We start from the raw sequence: 16,168 nt of genomic DNA, 5'->3' as shown, positions 1-16,168 counted from the left end.
TGAGTGGTTTGTGTTTTGATGATGGAGACTTGTAAAAGGTGTGTATATATATATATACATGTATTTTTTTTATACAGGTTTATCTTTGTAATCCAAATCCTTCCTAATTACAATTTGACAAAACAAAAAAAGTTATAATTTGATTATATCATTTTTTATACTTTTTTTACAAATTGATTCATATTAATTTATAAATGAATATTCTCCTTTACTTGTTAGGACTTATGATTGCTATCCGTAGACTTTAAATTGATTATATGAATATTCTTGTGTGGATTTAGAGTATTTGTAGTTTTATATATTTTTCCTAATAAAATAGGTAATCTTTAGGATAAGGATACACAGATGCCCAAATTATGTAATTCTTATTATAGCTTGGAAGTAAAAAAGAACCTCATAAATCTATGTTAATTTCATCTTTACTATATTAAGATGCTCTCTTGTCTGTCTCTAAAGAAAGAAACTTCCTGCATAACTCTTGCTTACTTCTTGATCCTGTGGTACACTCAAGCAGCAACAACAAAATTGTTCTTCCCCTCCTGGTATTTGCCCTAATCCGAAAAGATGTCCCTGCATTATCGGTTCATGTCACTATGTCAGTAAGAAAGATTGTGACTACATATATTTACTTTTGAAGACTGTTTTGACTTTGATTCTGTGGATCCACCTTGTGAGTATAGCTCTATTTCTACCAGCTATACTATACTAGGGATTAAACATCTTGAACCGAAAACAATTATAAACCTAAACCAGTTCCATAGCAAGTTAATGTCAAGCTAAACATATCAAAATTTAACCAATAACTAGCGGAAGTAAAAGATAGCCAAGAAGCTGCAGGAAACTAGGACACAGCTTTCACAAAACTGGGATAAAGTTTGACATGACATATGAGAAACATGGAAAAAATGCCTGCAGTAAACAACCACTTTAAGAACATGAGCCTGGAGGACCCAATAAGTACGTTCACAAGTGTTTCTATGACTACTCGGCTGTTACTGTTATGTAAAGAGATCTAAATTTTATATCATCTATAACGTTAAGCGACCTATTTGATAGCAAGAAAAAAAAAAAAAACTAGTAGATGTAAAGGAAAGCCAAAAAAACTTCTGGAAAATAACACACACACACACCTTCTATGAAAACCAATGGGGTTTGACATATGTATGAGAAACATAGAAAACAAAGTGCCTTAAGGAATTTTTACCATTTATCAATCATATAACCCAATCATGGATAAAAAAGCGAGCAATCACAGCATCTCAAAGCACTTTACCAAGTAAGAGAGATAACCATAAAATGCCTATATTTCTATCTCTAAAGATTGAATCTTACATAACAGAGGATTCCAAAGTTGAATACAATGTTATTGGAGGTTGAAATGATACTATTATTAAGCCTAACAATAAATTTCTACAATGATAGACATCACTAACCGGAAAAAAAAAACAACTATGAACCTAAACCAGTTCCATACTATGTTCATGCCTTTTCTCCCTTAGCCAAACCCCTATTGGTATAATTCTTTTCAAAGCATTACATTCCATTCTAAACTTTGACCAGAAATTAACAGATCTAAAGGCAAGCCAGGAAACCATAGAAAAATAGCGCACACAACTTTTCATGAAAACCAATGGGGTCTTCTTAGCAACCGTAAATCATATAACCAGTGGATCAAAAAGCAAGCGACCATAACCAGGCAGACCAGTAAATATATACCTATAATGTTATGCGACCTAAGTCATAAGTGACAATATGTTATGAGCATTGTCATCAAGTTGATCTCTCCAGATTAAACATTAACAACTTGCACGTAACTCACACTAATGGAGATATCACTAAGCATAGGAAAATTATACAGCAACAATGTAACAATTATATGCTCTTATGCTTCATATTGTCTCATAGTAAAGAGTAAAGCTTATTCTATCAAAGACTCTGGTTAATCAAATACCTCATTGGCTTCTCACCCTAGCTAATTGGCTGGAGTTTTTGAGCTTCTAAACCCTTTTTTAAGCTCAGTAACTCTCTTCATACAAGCTGCCTTCGACTTCCCAGGCACTGCAGCTGTAATCTTCTCCCATCTCATAGCTGCCTCCTTAGGAAAAGCTTTCAGAGCATTCAACAGTGCAATGTCTTCTCCATTACTCCAAGTCTCCTTCTTAGCTTCATCATCTCCACCAGCTCCAGAATCTTCAGCGTTTTCTTCAACCAATCTAGGATCCGAAGCTTTCCTATTCTTCAGAAACTGCGCATAATCATCACTCTCATATATTTTCTTCTCTCCAATCTCTTTGGCTTTCTTAATCACATTCTCAGTCTTGTACCTTCCTCCGAACGCTGAAGCAACCACTTCCCATCTCCCAGGCTTACCAGCTGGATGCTTAATCAACTGCTTCTTCAAAACCTCGATATCTTCTTCACTCCAATCTTTGGTTCCATTTACAGATCCACTCTCCTTAGACTGCGGAGTCGCCACTTTTCTCGAAACATCCGTCACTGAAGAATGATTCTCCGGAGGAATGTCCTGCTTCGTCGTACCTTTAGATCGCTTATTCATAGATTTCCTCCTCGATTCACGTTCGTTATCCGTCGATGACTCATCTTGGATCTGCTCCGGCTCCAAGATCTGACCATAGCCGACGCGAATCTTACCTCCGGTGAGCGAACTAGGAGCGAAAGGACCGACGAGGAAAGAGATGGCAAGCCATAAGAGAAGCGATTTGGCAGGCTCGGATTCGAAATAGAAGAAGGAGAGAGACAGAATGATGAGAGAAACAGTGACGGAGATTGAGATAAAGATCTTTTTAGGTATTTTAGGTTCTTCTTCTTCCTCCGTCGTGAGAGAAGAGGAAGGACGAGATTGCAAGACGAATCTAGGCCTGTCTTCGTCGTAAAACTCCATTGTTGCTCCGTACTGTTAGAAAGAAACCTGAAACAAAATGAAATTTTATAAAATGCATACCAAAAAAATAAAATTAATAAATATCGGAAATAAATGAGTTTAATTTGGGCTTTTGGGCTACTGTAAAGTCCATTTAAGATTCTAAGATTTTTTGGGTATTGTCAAGCCCATATATTAACATTTAAATATGGCAGGAAGAATAGTACGTTTTTGTTTTGTTTCAAAGTGAACGCACAACAGAACCTTAATTAATTAAATTTTAGTGGAAAGGATGTGCCACTAATCATGCTCTCGAGCCTTCTGTTCAACTACGCAGCAATTGCAGAGAAATCACACGTTTGTGAACTTAAATTTAATAACGTCAATTTATATTTATATTGATTGGTTTATATTAAAGATTATTATATAAAATTATAATATTGCTGACCAAAAGAAGAAAAATGGAAATAATAGGAGCCAGGAAAAAGGAAAAGAAACATTACGAAAAATAAATAAAACTTGTACGAAAAGTCAAGGCAAGTATTTATCTACTGTTACAACTTATGATGGAAAGCTGAGGATAAGTAAAGACTAGAGAGACGCGGTCATTTAGAAGATTAAAATAAACGATAAGAATCGTGAAATCTTACGGTTCAGATTGGAGATGACGTCATTAACAAATAAATCCACGGTTTCTTTGTGAGTAAAACACTTTAGACCGAGATGTAGGAGATTGTAACTTAGCACTAACAAAACACGATTGCTGAATAATATATTCCTTATTAGCTGAGATATTATAAAAGTAGGGTTTTTATATTTTCTTGTTTATTATCCACGAGAACCACACAAATACGCGGCAAAGAGAGAGAAAGAGAAGAGAAGAGAGAGAGAGAGAGAGAAGAGAGCGGTGGAGTTGATAAGGGAGAAGCTCTGGATACAGTCTCTTCCCGTCGTCGGAGACGGACTTTATGCCTATTGGCTTTTGAGGTAGTCATATCGATATCGCCGTGTTTTGTTTCTCGTGGTTTGACTGATGCGATTTCTGATTCTCTTCTCAGTTCTATTGTTTTGCGCTCTGTCAGATTGGTTTTGATTTGCTTTTGTGTATTGTTGTCGTATGATTGAAGTCGCGTTTCTGAGATCTTGTGAAGTCGGATTTGAACGTATACGGATTGTTTTCTTTTAGATTTGATTTTTTAGGGTTAACACTTTTTGTGGGTTTTTGTTATGTTCTCGTGTTGGATTGTGGATTTCTTTGTTCATTCAGATCTGTGATAAAATTTGGTGGTGTACTCGCAGTTAAGACATTGCGGAAATTTCTTAGATATCATGAGTTGTGGTTTACTCTGTACTTATTGATTGAATTTGGTTGCTTAGGGTTTCATGTTGCTTTATGGCTTTTGCTAGTATTGCTTGGAGTCTATAAGAACTGGATTTCATTGTCAATCTGTCTTGTGTAGGACAAAAGGACAAAATTATTTGTATAATATATTGAATGGCCTTTCTTGCTTATTGGATTGTTATTATTCCTTTTGTATTATGTGCATAGCTCGTTGCACTTATAATGTTGTTTTTTACTGTTTCTGTTGTGCTCATTACCAGGTTATATTAAGCTTCGTTTTTAGTGGATTTTCTTCTTTTGAGATATGGAACAAGACTACATCTGCTCAGGCTGCTACCAGTATCGGGTTTTTTCATTGCAAGAAGCACTCGATTGGCGGTTTCTTGCTCGCGCAGATTTCCTTATTTGCTCTTTCGTGAACTGCACTTAGTGGTCAGGCCTTCTGCGATCTTTACGGAAGGTGTGATGCAAATTTCTGATTCAGGTATGTTTTTTTTGGATAAAGCCGTTGACACAATATTCAACGATAGATGAATTTTCTTGAGTATACAAATTTTCTTTATAAATTCTGAAATATTTGAAGTTACCTAGCGGTGTGGTAAAAGTATTTATTTTCCTTATCTCAATAAGAGATTTATCAGATTTCCTTAAGATTTTTTTGTAGTATGAATACAAAATAAGTAAATTTTGAAAAAGGAAAATAACTTTATCAAGAATTTAGGAAAACTCAAAAAGAGGTATAGATGATGAGAGTTCAAAAAGTACATCAAATACTCATACTTATAGTACTTTTGAATTCTCTTTTACTGTCGTATTTGTTGGCAATTGGAACATGATATTTGTATGATATCTTTGATTTCTGCAGGGCTGATGTTTGCAAGTTATCCTACCTTCACATAGTCCTTGAGTGTCATCTAAATCTGTTCCCTGTGGTCAAAAACTAATTAGTCCATCGTCCATACCTTGTTCTTATTAGAGCTGGTTAAAGAAGGATGATCATTTCGTAGCTGTGTCTTTTTCTTGAGTCTCTGAACCCCTTGAGTGAAATGTTGTGAGGATTGGTTTCGTCCTGTTACCCAGAACATTACATTTTCTTGGTGCGTCTTCCAGTCTCAGTATGTTCTGTCTTTTTCTCTTAGTGTCTTTCTTTTTCCTTGATGGTCAACCCATTGATAGTCAAAGTAAATAACGGTCGGTCTACCTTGCGGGAGAGTCATTGTTCGTGCTGCCATACGAACATCTGGAGATTATAGTTATAGCCATATCATAAGTTCTCCACAGATAAATATTGGTGGATACTTTGCTTTACCTAGAGGCAATGGAGAGGTAGGTTTGACTTCTCTTATTTCTTTTTCTTAGTCTTTAGCTTCCATCAGCTCGATCAATAGTTTGTGTTTACTTCTCTATGACTTTTGCAATTGTAGGTATACTTTACTCAAAGAAGTCGGTGATGGAACTTTTGGGAATGTTTGGCGAGCAGTCAGTAAACAGACGGGTGAAGTTGTAAGTTTCTCCATTGAGAGGTAAAGACTTGTTTAATGTGTTCTTGTTTCTAGGGTACTGAAGTTTTCTATGGACAGGTGGCAATTAAAAGAATGAAAAAGAAGTATTTCTCTTGGGAAGAATGTGTCAATCTAAGAGAAGTGAAGGTACTGTATCTCCTTCAGTGAAATGTTTGCAGTCTTCTCTTCTGTATTGTTTGCTGATTCCTCGCTTTTCTCATTTTAGTCGCTTAGCAGAATGAATCATCCAAACATTGTGAAGCTGAAGGAAGTCATCCGGGAAAATGATATCCTATACTTTGTGTTTGAGTACATGGTATACTTCTTACTGCTTTTTGTTTAATCTTATTGGCAACACATCTACTTTTTCGTTGCTCTAATTTCGTTTCCCTTTCTTATCTATCAGGAGTGCAATCTTTACCAGCTTATGAAGGATCGCCCTAAGCCTTTTGCAGAATCTGATATCCGAAATTGGTGCTTTCAAGTCTTCCAAGGCCTTTCTTATATGCATCAGCGTGGATACTTCCACCGTGATCTTAAGCCAGGTAATAGCCTTGAGTTGCCAATCAACATCAGCACATGTGCCTTGGAAATTTGTATCAGTTGCAGGGTTTTTCATCACATTCAGTTTTCACTAGTCTGTCACTGAAACATTTTGTAAATTTATTTCCTGACACAGAAAATCTATTGGTCACGAAAGATGTCATTAAGATTGCTGATCTTGGCCTGGCTCGGGAGATCAACTCGAGTCCACCTTACACAGAATATGTCTCTACACGCTGGTAAGATTTACACCCCTGATTGTTCTGTTTTTATACTTTAGAATATCAATATAGATTTAGTTCAGTGATCCATATGCTCTGAGCAATCACATATGTGTCGATTTGTGCCATACCCCTTCCTTATTCACCCTAATTCTGTTCCAAATTTCCCACAGGTACAGAGCGCCTGAAGTACTGCTACAGTCATATGTATACACATCAAAAGTTGGTTAGTCTTCCCAATATACCAATAACAAAAGTTTCTTTTCAATATAGTGCAGTGCGGTGCTTAACAATGGGGAAATTTAATTGTGTTTCAGATATGTGGGCGATGGGTGCTATTATGGCGGAGCTGTTGTCTCTTCGCCCTCTTTTTCCTGGAGCTAGGTATTGTCGATGATTGATTGAATTTTTCCTGATTGAACAATGTTGCAGATTTGAATGCTAAACCACTGAGTGTCACCTTTTTATTGTATGCAGTGAAGCAGATGAGATATATAAAATCTGCAGTGTCATAGGTAGCCCAACTGAAGAGACATGGTTGGAAGGGCTGAATCTTGCCAGCGTTATCAATTACCAATTCCCTCAGGTATTTTTTGTTTTATCTTTAACATATCTATGAAAGAAAGCGTCATTGATTATTTGATTTGATATTAAGGTTACTGGTAATGATATGCTTGTTTGTCTTGCAGCTTCCCGGTGTACACCTATCAAGTCTGATGCCATATGCTAGTGCAGATGCGGTTAACCTCATTGAGCGCCTTTGCTCGTGGGATCCCTGCAATAGACCGACTACTGCAGAGGCTCTGCAGCATCCATTCTTCCAGAGTTGCTACTATGTCCCCCCATCTCTGCGTCCCAAGCTGTCTGTACCGAGAGAGTCTCCCGAGCTTCAGCAATCCGTGAAGCAGTTACCAGCGTCCCTGACTTATACTGCTAATAAGCCGCTGAACACTTACATTGCTCCAAAGACGAATGCTCCTTTCAGTAATGGTGTCAACAGTTATGTTGCTCCACGGACAGATGTTCCTTTTAGCAATGGTCTCAACAGTTATGTTGCTCCAAAGACGAATGCTCCTTTTGGCAATGGTGTCAACAGTTATGTTTCTCCAAAGACGAATGCTGCATATGATAATGGTGCAACCCAGTGGAAGGTGGATACGACTAATAATAATAACCAGAACACAGCATGGAACAACAAACCTGTGAGGAGTTATAATGTTAAAGATGCGAAGTATAGACCACCTGGAAGGAAGATTCGTAAGTAAAAATCACATCTTTTTTTTCCTTTCAGAAATCTTGTTTTATCATATAAATGAATGACGAACTGAAATGATGCAGTACCAGTATCTATGGACAAGAATTCGGTCTTTTCTCGTGGAGCATCGGAGACTGCAAAAGCAACTACTGAAGCGAGATGGACTCAAAGTCGTAAACAACAACCAGCAATGAAGGCAGGGTGGGTGGGAGAGAGTGGTGACATGTTCCTCCGGCCAACACAGCCTTCAAATCCCTACTCTAGGAAAATCGCTGGTTAAGCCCAAAGACACTTTAACTTATGACTCAAATAAGTTACGAACCATCACCATCTCCGTCATCACCATCATCATTTTGCTTCTAATTATCATCATCTACCCCCGAGAGTCCAAGTTATCTGAAGACTACTTGTGTTGATTTCCCTCTTTTGTGTTTCGTTCTTCTAAAGCTATCTTGTTTGTTCGACAGATCTTCCGTCTTCATGACGTGACTACTGTGTTTGGAGTATTACTTTCAATTTGCAATAAAAGCTACACAATTCTCGATGATCTGGATCCAGTTGATTAATATATATTTGGTTTTGGATTTTGTTTCCAAGTGTTGTGAAAGATTCGTCATCTACCATTTATGTTTGCTTGTTTGAGTGATTCCAAGTGTTGTTTGTGAACATGTGAATAAGGAGTTCCGGAGTGTATACGTTTTGCGTATCCTGCTATACTTCGTTGTTTCTTGAGTGGTTAATCTTAAGTACATAATACATGAAGTCACTTATCTTTCACCGTCTCTCCTGTCAGTTTTCCAGCTTCCTGCCTATTTCTCTATGAATGGAGTGGGAACATAGAATATTCAACTCCTGCCTATTTTCAGCTTATTCTACTGTTCTCTATGAATGGAGTGGAACATAGAATATAATGATAGAATATTCAACTCCTAGACCCTTTAATATCCTCTTCTTCAACGCAGATATCTTATCCTTTGTTTAGTCACTTTGCTATGCTTAATGCTTATCAGTACATAATGGAATGGACTGAACAAAAACCAGACTGAGTTCTATGTATAGAGTGGTGAACATTTTGGAGCATACAAAAGATCGAAATGATAGTGATTTGTGAGGAGAGGGTGTTAGAAAGAATAGTAAGGGTTTTGGCTAAACTAAGCATATGAGGATTGTGAGGAGAAGGTGTGAGAAAGGGTTTTGGCTCAACCAAGCATCTTGTTTCTGATCAGATGTGCCTGAGACGCAGAGATCAATTCAAGAGCATATTACCAAAGTGCCAGCAAGGAAAAGAAAAATAAATACACAGGCGTTTAAAATTATTGTACCTTAATGGGCCTTCATTATAAAACCCATCAAATCTGTCGAAATAGAACATAACCGTTGAGAGGACCGTTTCCTTTACTTTTGCGTTTGCCAATTAAAAAAAAGAAAAATCATCTTTTAATCGAGAAAGATATAGGACCGTCCGATTACTAAAGTATCTGACAAATCAACAATCAATCCAAATATAACCGTTACGGAAACGCGTTCTTTCAAGACGCGATAATATTATATACATTATCGGAGAAAACATTTTCACAGTTTTATGTTGCTAATCAAAATTTCACTTTTTTTTTCCGCTCTTCAGACTTTTTGAATGAAGAATTATTCGACGATTGGGAAGAAGATTCGTGTTAAGCAATCTTACAAGGTTAGTATGTTATTTCAATTTCTCTGAGTATCGCGAATGAACTTGATTTTTCGTTAATAAGTTTTGTGTAACCGTCGTTCTTAGGGTTTTAATTTTGGTTTGATTCGGACACAAAACTAGTTTAATCGGCTCTCTTGGTGATTTAGTTAGGGTTCTTCTTCAGATCCTTGATACGATCACGATTGGGCCTAATGGGCTTCTATTTGGCTAATTGTTTTGGCCCCGTTTTCCTTAGTATTGCTTGTATTTAAGCTTGTCTTAGTCTCTGGAAACGGTATCGAAAGATCAACAAAAACAACAATGACGAAAGTCTAGTTCTCTTCCTTCTCCATTTCTCTTCTCATCTAAGCTCTGTTCTTCTGATTTCTCATCTCTTTCTTCTGTATCTCATCTTATTTCTGTTACTTTCCTTGATAGACCAAATCTGGTTCTATCAATCCTGTTTTCCAATTCTACTTCTCGTTCTTTTTAGGGTTTATTTCTGTTTGGTTTGACTCAGCAAGCAATTATCTCAATCGGCGGCTGGGTTCTTCTTCATCTGATTCCTCTTCGTGATTTGTTTTAGGGTTTTCAATTTTACTAATTAGTCTTGTTATTGATTTTTGTTTTAGGGATTCTGTTTTGATCCTAACCATAGAAGCTTGTCTCCGCTTCATCGAGGTAAATTTCTATCCTCTCGTTTTATTTTTGGTTTTGGTTTTGGTTTTGTTTTTGTTTTTGTTTTTGTTTTTGTTTTTGTTTTTGTTTTTGTTTTTGTTTTTGTTTTTGGTTTTTTCGATCTTTTGAGTATTGAAATCAAATTTATTGTTTCTTTACTTAAGCAATTGCTTTATGTATCACTGTGATTTTGGAATCAAGATTTATTTTTCTTGATCCACAACATCTTTTTATTAAGAATCCGAAGCTTTTTTGTTTTTGGTTTTGTTTTGTTACTTGGTATACGGATTCTTATGTCTGGAGCTTTTAAAGTTTTGATGTTTTTGTTTTTTAATCTTTCTTTCAAAACCCAAAAAAGATCAATGGCAGACACTAATCTAATAGTGTTCTGTCGGATTCTATTTTGGGGACATTGTCCCGAGCGAACATTGGTTTGGTAGTGCATGCATGTTGGGAGTTGGAAAAGGGGTTTCGATTTGTCGGCTTAAGAAGTCTTAAGACAAAGACTGAATATAACAAAAGGGACATTACGATTTGGTACCCTCGGCTTGGAAAAATCAGAAGAAAAAGAGTCAATGGCTGAGTCTTAAGACAAAGACATAAAAGAACGAAAGAGTTCTCACAATTTGGTACCCTCGGCTTGAAAATATCATAAGAAGAGTCAAAAGACTTTGAAAGGGAATGACCGATGGCTAGATAAGTCTTAAGACAAATACATAAAAGAACCAAAGAGTTCTCATAGTTTGGTACCCTCGGCTTGAAAATATCAAAGGTAATGACCGACGACTTAATAAGTCTTAAGACAAAGACATAGAAAGAACCAAAGAGTTCTTGGTACCCTCGGCTTGGAAATATCATAAGAGTAAGAGTTAAAAGACTTGATTATTAAGACAAAGACATCAAAGAACCAAAGAGTTCTCACTGAATCAGATCTGTTTGGATGGGTAGTGCATGCATGTAAGGTGATCAATTTTGATTTGTTGGATGGTAAAAACGACCAGCAGATTAAAGAGGTCTTTAAGAGAAGACAGTAAGCTTATAGCTAATAGACCAACGGCTTGGAAATATCATAAGAGAAAGAGTCAAAAGACTTTAAATATTAAGACAAAGACATAAAAGAACCAAGTGTTCTCGTTGAATCAGATTTGGATGGGTAGTGCATGCATGTAAGGTGATCAATTTTGATTTGTTGGATGGTAAAAACGACCAGCAGATTAAAGAGGTCTTTAAGAGAAGACAGTAAGCTTATAGCTAATAGACCAACGGCTTGGAAATATCATAAGAGAAAGAGTCAAAAGACTTTAAATATTAAGACAAAGACATAAAAGAACCAAGTGTTCTCGTTGAATCAGATTTGGATGGGTAGTGCATGCATATATAAGGTGATCAGATTTGATTTGTTGGATGGTAAAAACGACCAGCAGATTAAAGAGGTCTTTAAGAGAAGACAGTAAGCTTATAGCTAATAGACCAACGGCTTGGAAATATCATAAGAGAAAGAGTCAAAAGACTTTAAATATTAAGACAAAGACATAAAAGAACCAAGTGTTCTCATTGAATCAGATTTGGATGGGTAGTGCATGCATATATAAGGTGATCAGTTTTGATTTGTTGGATGGTAAAAACGACCAGCAGATTAAAGGAGTCTTTAAGACAAGAGAGAGGTTTATAGCTAATAGACCAGCGGCTTTAAAAAGTTGTAAGACAACGATATTGACAAAAAAATGCAGGCTGTATAGACTTGTTGGATGGGTAGTGCATGCATGTAAGGAGATCAGTTGTGATTTGTTGGATGGTAAAAACAGCCAGCAGATTAGAGAAGTCTCAAAACAAGATAGTGAATTTAGAACTTGTAAACCAACTACTTAAAAAGTTGAAAGACAAAGAAACTTATGAATATGCTGGGGGATTAGACTTGGGACCACATAATACAAAAGAATGAGGTAAGTATATGACATTCACGTAAAATGAAGACTAACAAGTTCTGTTTTAATTCTTTTTTCAGGTATGTGCTTCTGAAGGTGCTCAAGTTTTAAGATTTCGAGTAGATTTCAAGTGTAACAGACTTCTTTGACAGGTGTATGCTTTTCAAACCTTTTCAAGACTAACAAGTTCTGTTTTTTCTTTTTCTTTTCAGGTATGTGCTTCTGAAGGTGCTCAAGTCTTAAGATTTTGAGTAGATTTCAAGAACAGACTTCTCTGAGAGTGTATGCTTTTCAATCTTGTTAGTAATTAGTTGATACACTTATGAAAATCACACTTATGATACACATATGTGAAATATATACTAATTTTGATTTTCTCAGGTAAGTGCTTCAAAAGATGTTGATGATCAAAGTGTAGCAGAATTTATGACCAGGTATATATATGCTTTACTCACATTTTCTGTGATAAACTGATTTCTTACACAGAGGCAAGTAAAGCTAAAATAATCTCTACTTACATATAAGAAATAGTCTATGTCCTGTCTCTTGTTGCCTGACTTGTTTATATGCTTTGCAGTTCACCCTTCATTCTAAGGCTGGTGGCAAATGGTGTATCTAACCGAGCTATGATTGTGCCCATTTCACTTTTGATTCTCTTGAGAATATAATGGATATGGTATGTCCCACTATCCGTTTGAGAATATGATGCCAATGGTGTATCTAACTGAGCTAGGTCTTTTGGTTGTTTGCAGCATATAATATCATAACTTCAACAACTGCATTTTTTGATCCACTATTTACTTTCAGTATTAGATAATCCCTTTCGTTATTTTCATAACTGTAGCTCTGTACTACTAGTTATTGCATTCTATGGATCTCTACATGAACATTCACGATTGAATGTCATAAACACTGTAATGTTCAATCGTACAGTAGATAAAATACACAACTTGCCTGTGAACAACTTAAAGCATTTTTTTCAGAGATTCATGCTAGTTGTATAATTTTTCTTTTCTTTTGCTGCAGTTGAATTACATGGCGGGGAGTAATAATGTTTGGCATATGTCAATTGTCTTCGTTAATTTTCCTCTCTCTCGTTTTATGTTGAAAGGATGGTTGCATGATACATGTGAGTCATCTTGATCATCACACCATGATGGTGCTTAATCCTTTAGTGGTGGTCATAACATACAAGGTTATGGAGTGATGCTCAGAATGATAACCCCTCAGCATTCTATTACAAGGTAAACTGTGTTAAACATAGACTAGTTTTCTACACACGATGGAACATTTTTCTGTTTTCTTGATCTTGTTTTCTTGGGTTGTGGATCTATGTTACATTCTATGGAGTTTATAATACACTGAATCTAACTACTAAATGAAGGTTATAATACACTGAATCTAACTACTGAATGAAGGATTCACAAGATTATTATAGGCTCGCCCATGGTAAACATGTCTTGCTAAGGTATAGGAAGGGACATTATTCATCACTATTAGTTTTTCTTTGGATATGATTCATTTGTGACTAGATTTTCTTCCTGATTTTTTTGCAGATACGATTTCCCAGTTAAGTGCAAAACAATGACACAGTTTGTGAGATTCATGTAGAATATGACCCTAACAAAAAAAGTCAAAGCCAAACATTCTTTTCTTTAGCCATCTTTATATGGATTTTCTACAATGTTGAGGCTTTTTCTAACTGTTACTCTTTTATCTTTAGGGGGTTCCACACTCGGTAGCGGGATCTTCCCCAGGAAAAGCGCCCATATAGGTTGAAGTCTGATTATTTAAGAACTCTTTAACTCTGAGGTATGTATATTTACCTCTAGCTTTTGTTGTAGTTACAAAGTTTGCTTCCTCAAGTTAAATTGTATCTAATAATAACAGTACCCTGCTGAACTCAATGATGATTAGCTCATTGACATCACACCGAATTCCAAAGTGGTAGTTTCTGGTACTTTTGCTGTATCAACCCTTAGTGATGTTGTGTGTTTAAATTTTTTCATTATCTATGTTTCAATGCTTGTGTTTCATAAGATCGCTTATTCTATATAATGGATGCATCTTATAGTCTCTTTGAGATATTTATGTTGATATAGGTGCGACTATTGTCAGTTATGATTGTAGTTTCCTTGAATCTTGAAAGTATTTGTTTTACGTTATGCTTTGAAACTTTGGTGATATTTTAAACATGTGAATATCTGAATGACATTCTAGAGTTATGCATCATACACTGAGAAAGGGTAGATTATAATTTGGTTGTTGGAACATTATTACTTTGTGTGTTTAAAATACTTATTATCTCTGTTTGGTGTAGATTATACTTTGGTTATTGGAACATTATTACCTTTTGTGTTTAAAATACTTATTATCTCTGTTTGGTGTTTGTATGTAATTTTTTTTCATTTTATGAAATAGAAGCATCTTGGGTCTCTTGTAGATACGTACTTCTAAATGTATGTCATAGTAATCACAGTATGGTGATAACATTATTGAATCTCGAAAGTATTTGTTTTGCATTATGCTTAAACCCTGCTGGATTTTGTAATTCTGCATTATCAACTAATGATTACTATGTTAGAATCTATCAATTGTACCCCTTGGCTTGAGTCTTTAATATACACCAACTGAAAATATCATAAGGTTTATTGTTTTATTCCATGTACGAGTCTCATTATGTACATATTTCTTTTGAATGTAGCTGAGACTCTTGCATGTTATGCTAGTATTTTACTTTAATCATTCATGAATGGATTTGTTTTGTGTTTTTTTTTTGAAAACTTGGTGATTGGTTCAAACATTTGAAGTGACATTCTCAAATTGTGGATTATACACTGATAATTATTGTGTTGGATTACACCACTTGTACTTGTTGGCTTGATTTTTTACAATATAATGATTAAAATATCTCTGTTATTGCACTAGTGTCTATCCTTTGGTCTCTTAGTCTTACAACTTCGATGGAATTGGGAACTCTATTGATTCACTGGTGTATTTAGTTAGAATATGTAATGGTTATGTTTTGATTCTCTACCATAAGGTCTCTTGTTCTGAAATGGATGCATGTACGAGTCTCATTTACGTATTTATTATGAATGTGGCTGAGGCTCATGAAGATTCATGATATTATTTTACTTCATCAAATGGATTTGTTTCGTGTTATGCTTTGAATTTTTGGTGATCGATTCTAACATGTGAAGTGACATTCTCAAATTTTGCTTCGCCTTGATTTTGTAACAATATACTAACTGGAATGTTTATGTTATTGCACTAGTGCCTATCCTTTGGTCTCTTAGTCTTCTGGAGTCGATTGAAGTTGGTACAACTCTATTGTCTCATTAGTGTATTTCTTGTTTCTTTACCATATTTTTTTCAATATATACTTATTTCATAGTTCAAGGAAAGATTTTCTTTTATTGTTTGTTTGTTTAGAATTGACAATTTGGTGAGAGTGGTGACATGTTCCTCCGGCCTACACAGCCTTCAAATCCCTACTCTAGAAAGCTTATGACTCAAATAAATTACTTCTGATTATCACCATCTACCCCCGAGAGTCCAAGTTATCTGACTTGTGTTGATTTCTCCTCTTTTAGGGTTCTCGTTCTGTAAAGCTATCTTGTTTGTTTCCGTTCTGTAGAGCTTCCGTCTTCACGACGTGACTACTCTGTATGGAGTATTACTTTGTCAGTTTGCAATAAAAGCTCTCGACATTGCACCAATATTCGATATTCTGGAATCAGATGATCAGGTTTTGGATTTTGTTTCCAAGTGTTGTGAAAGATTCGGCACATGTTTTGCTTGTTTATCTGCTTTCAAGTGTTGTTGTTTGTGAACATATATAATAAAGGAGTTTCGGAGTGATCATTCTTTGCTTATCCTGTTATACTCTTTGTTTTAAAGAAGCTACAAAGGAAAAAGCAAATGTATTATGTACTGAAGATTAGCTGAGAAGATTTGCTATCTACAAGGACAGAGAAGCTAAAGCGTTGTTCATCAGCTCTTGTATGCATTTTCACCACTGAAGTATTTTCCCATTCGTTTTTGAGTGCTGCTTCATATATCTTCCAGACACTGAGAATCAATTCAGGCCAAAGACGATGGATCTCATGTTCCTCTGCCAGAGGTTCTTCCCTTCCTATCTCTCACCCTCCT

The 16,168-nt window shown here is 35.8% G+C and overlaps 2 protein-coding genes and 1 long non-coding RNA gene across 15 annotated transcripts; 2 read left to right on the top strand and 1 right to left on the bottom strand.

Annotated features, from left to right (window-relative positions):
- Positions 1–332: 332 nt before the first annotated feature.
- On the bottom strand, positions 333–2,935 carry LOC17876331 (dnaJ homolog subfamily C member 2). The gene is made up of 2 exons (XM_006279596.2): positions 1,952–2,935; positions 333–570 (listed from the first exon to the last, which is right to left on the bottom strand). The coding sequence occupies exon 1, from the start codon at positions 2,900–2,902 to the stop codon at positions 1,973–1,975; it is 930 nt and encodes a 309-aa protein (XP_006279658.1). The 5' UTR covers positions 2,903–2,935; the 3' UTR covers positions 333–570; positions 1,952–1,972.
- A 785-nt stretch (positions 2,936–3,720) lies between these two features.
- On the top strand, positions 3,721–8,293 carry LOC17876128 (cyclin-dependent kinase F-4). Of its 2 annotated transcripts, none has more exons than XM_023779498.1 (13): positions 3,721–3,868; positions 4,484–4,707; positions 5,089–5,549; positions 5,648–5,726; positions 5,804–5,872; positions 5,952–6,041; positions 6,132–6,270; positions 6,405–6,507; positions 6,663–6,715; positions 6,807–6,873; positions 6,967–7,075; positions 7,179–7,746; positions 7,834–8,293. In XM_023779498.1, the coding sequence occupies exons 3-13, from the start codon at positions 5,542–5,544 to the stop codon at positions 8,022–8,024; spliced, it is 1,476 nt and encodes a 491-aa protein (XP_023635266.1). In that variant the 5' UTR covers positions 3,721–3,868; positions 4,484–4,707; positions 5,089–5,541; the 3' UTR covers positions 8,025–8,293. The 2 variants fall into 2 exon arrangements, with proteins under 2 accessions (XP_023635266.1, XP_006281452.1); XM_006281390.2 differs by having other exon boundaries at positions 3,722–3,868; positions 7,828–8,293.
- Positions 8,294–9,686: 1,393 nt separating this feature from the next.
- On the top strand, positions 9,687–15,873 carry LOC111832042. Of its 12 annotated transcripts, none has more exons than XR_002835172.1 (10): positions 9,687–10,091; positions 10,447–12,295; positions 12,395–12,447; positions 12,591–12,689; positions 13,040–13,257; positions 13,398–13,481; positions 13,570–13,582; positions 13,737–13,825; positions 15,291–15,335; positions 15,449–15,873. It is a non-coding gene; the product is annotated as an uncharacterized LOC111832042 (long non-coding RNA). The 12 variants fall into 12 exon arrangements; XR_002835173.1 differs by having other exon boundaries at positions 9,687–12,132; positions 12,226–12,295; XR_002835175.1 differs by having other exon boundaries at positions 9,687–12,132; positions 12,226–12,312.
- Positions 15,874–16,168: the final 295 nt, after the last annotated feature.

The sequence above is a fragment of the Capsella rubella genome, unplaced genomic scaffold (assembly GCF_000375325.1).
Source record: "Capsella rubella cultivar Monte Gargano unplaced genomic scaffold, Caprub1_0 scaffold_8, whole genome shotgun sequence".
In the NCBI taxonomy this organism is placed as follows: Eukaryota; Viridiplantae; Streptophyta; class Magnoliopsida; order Brassicales; family Brassicaceae; genus Capsella; species Capsella rubella.
Note: the sequence above shows the minus strand (reverse complement) of the source record. Positions and strands in the feature narration are given on the sequence as shown.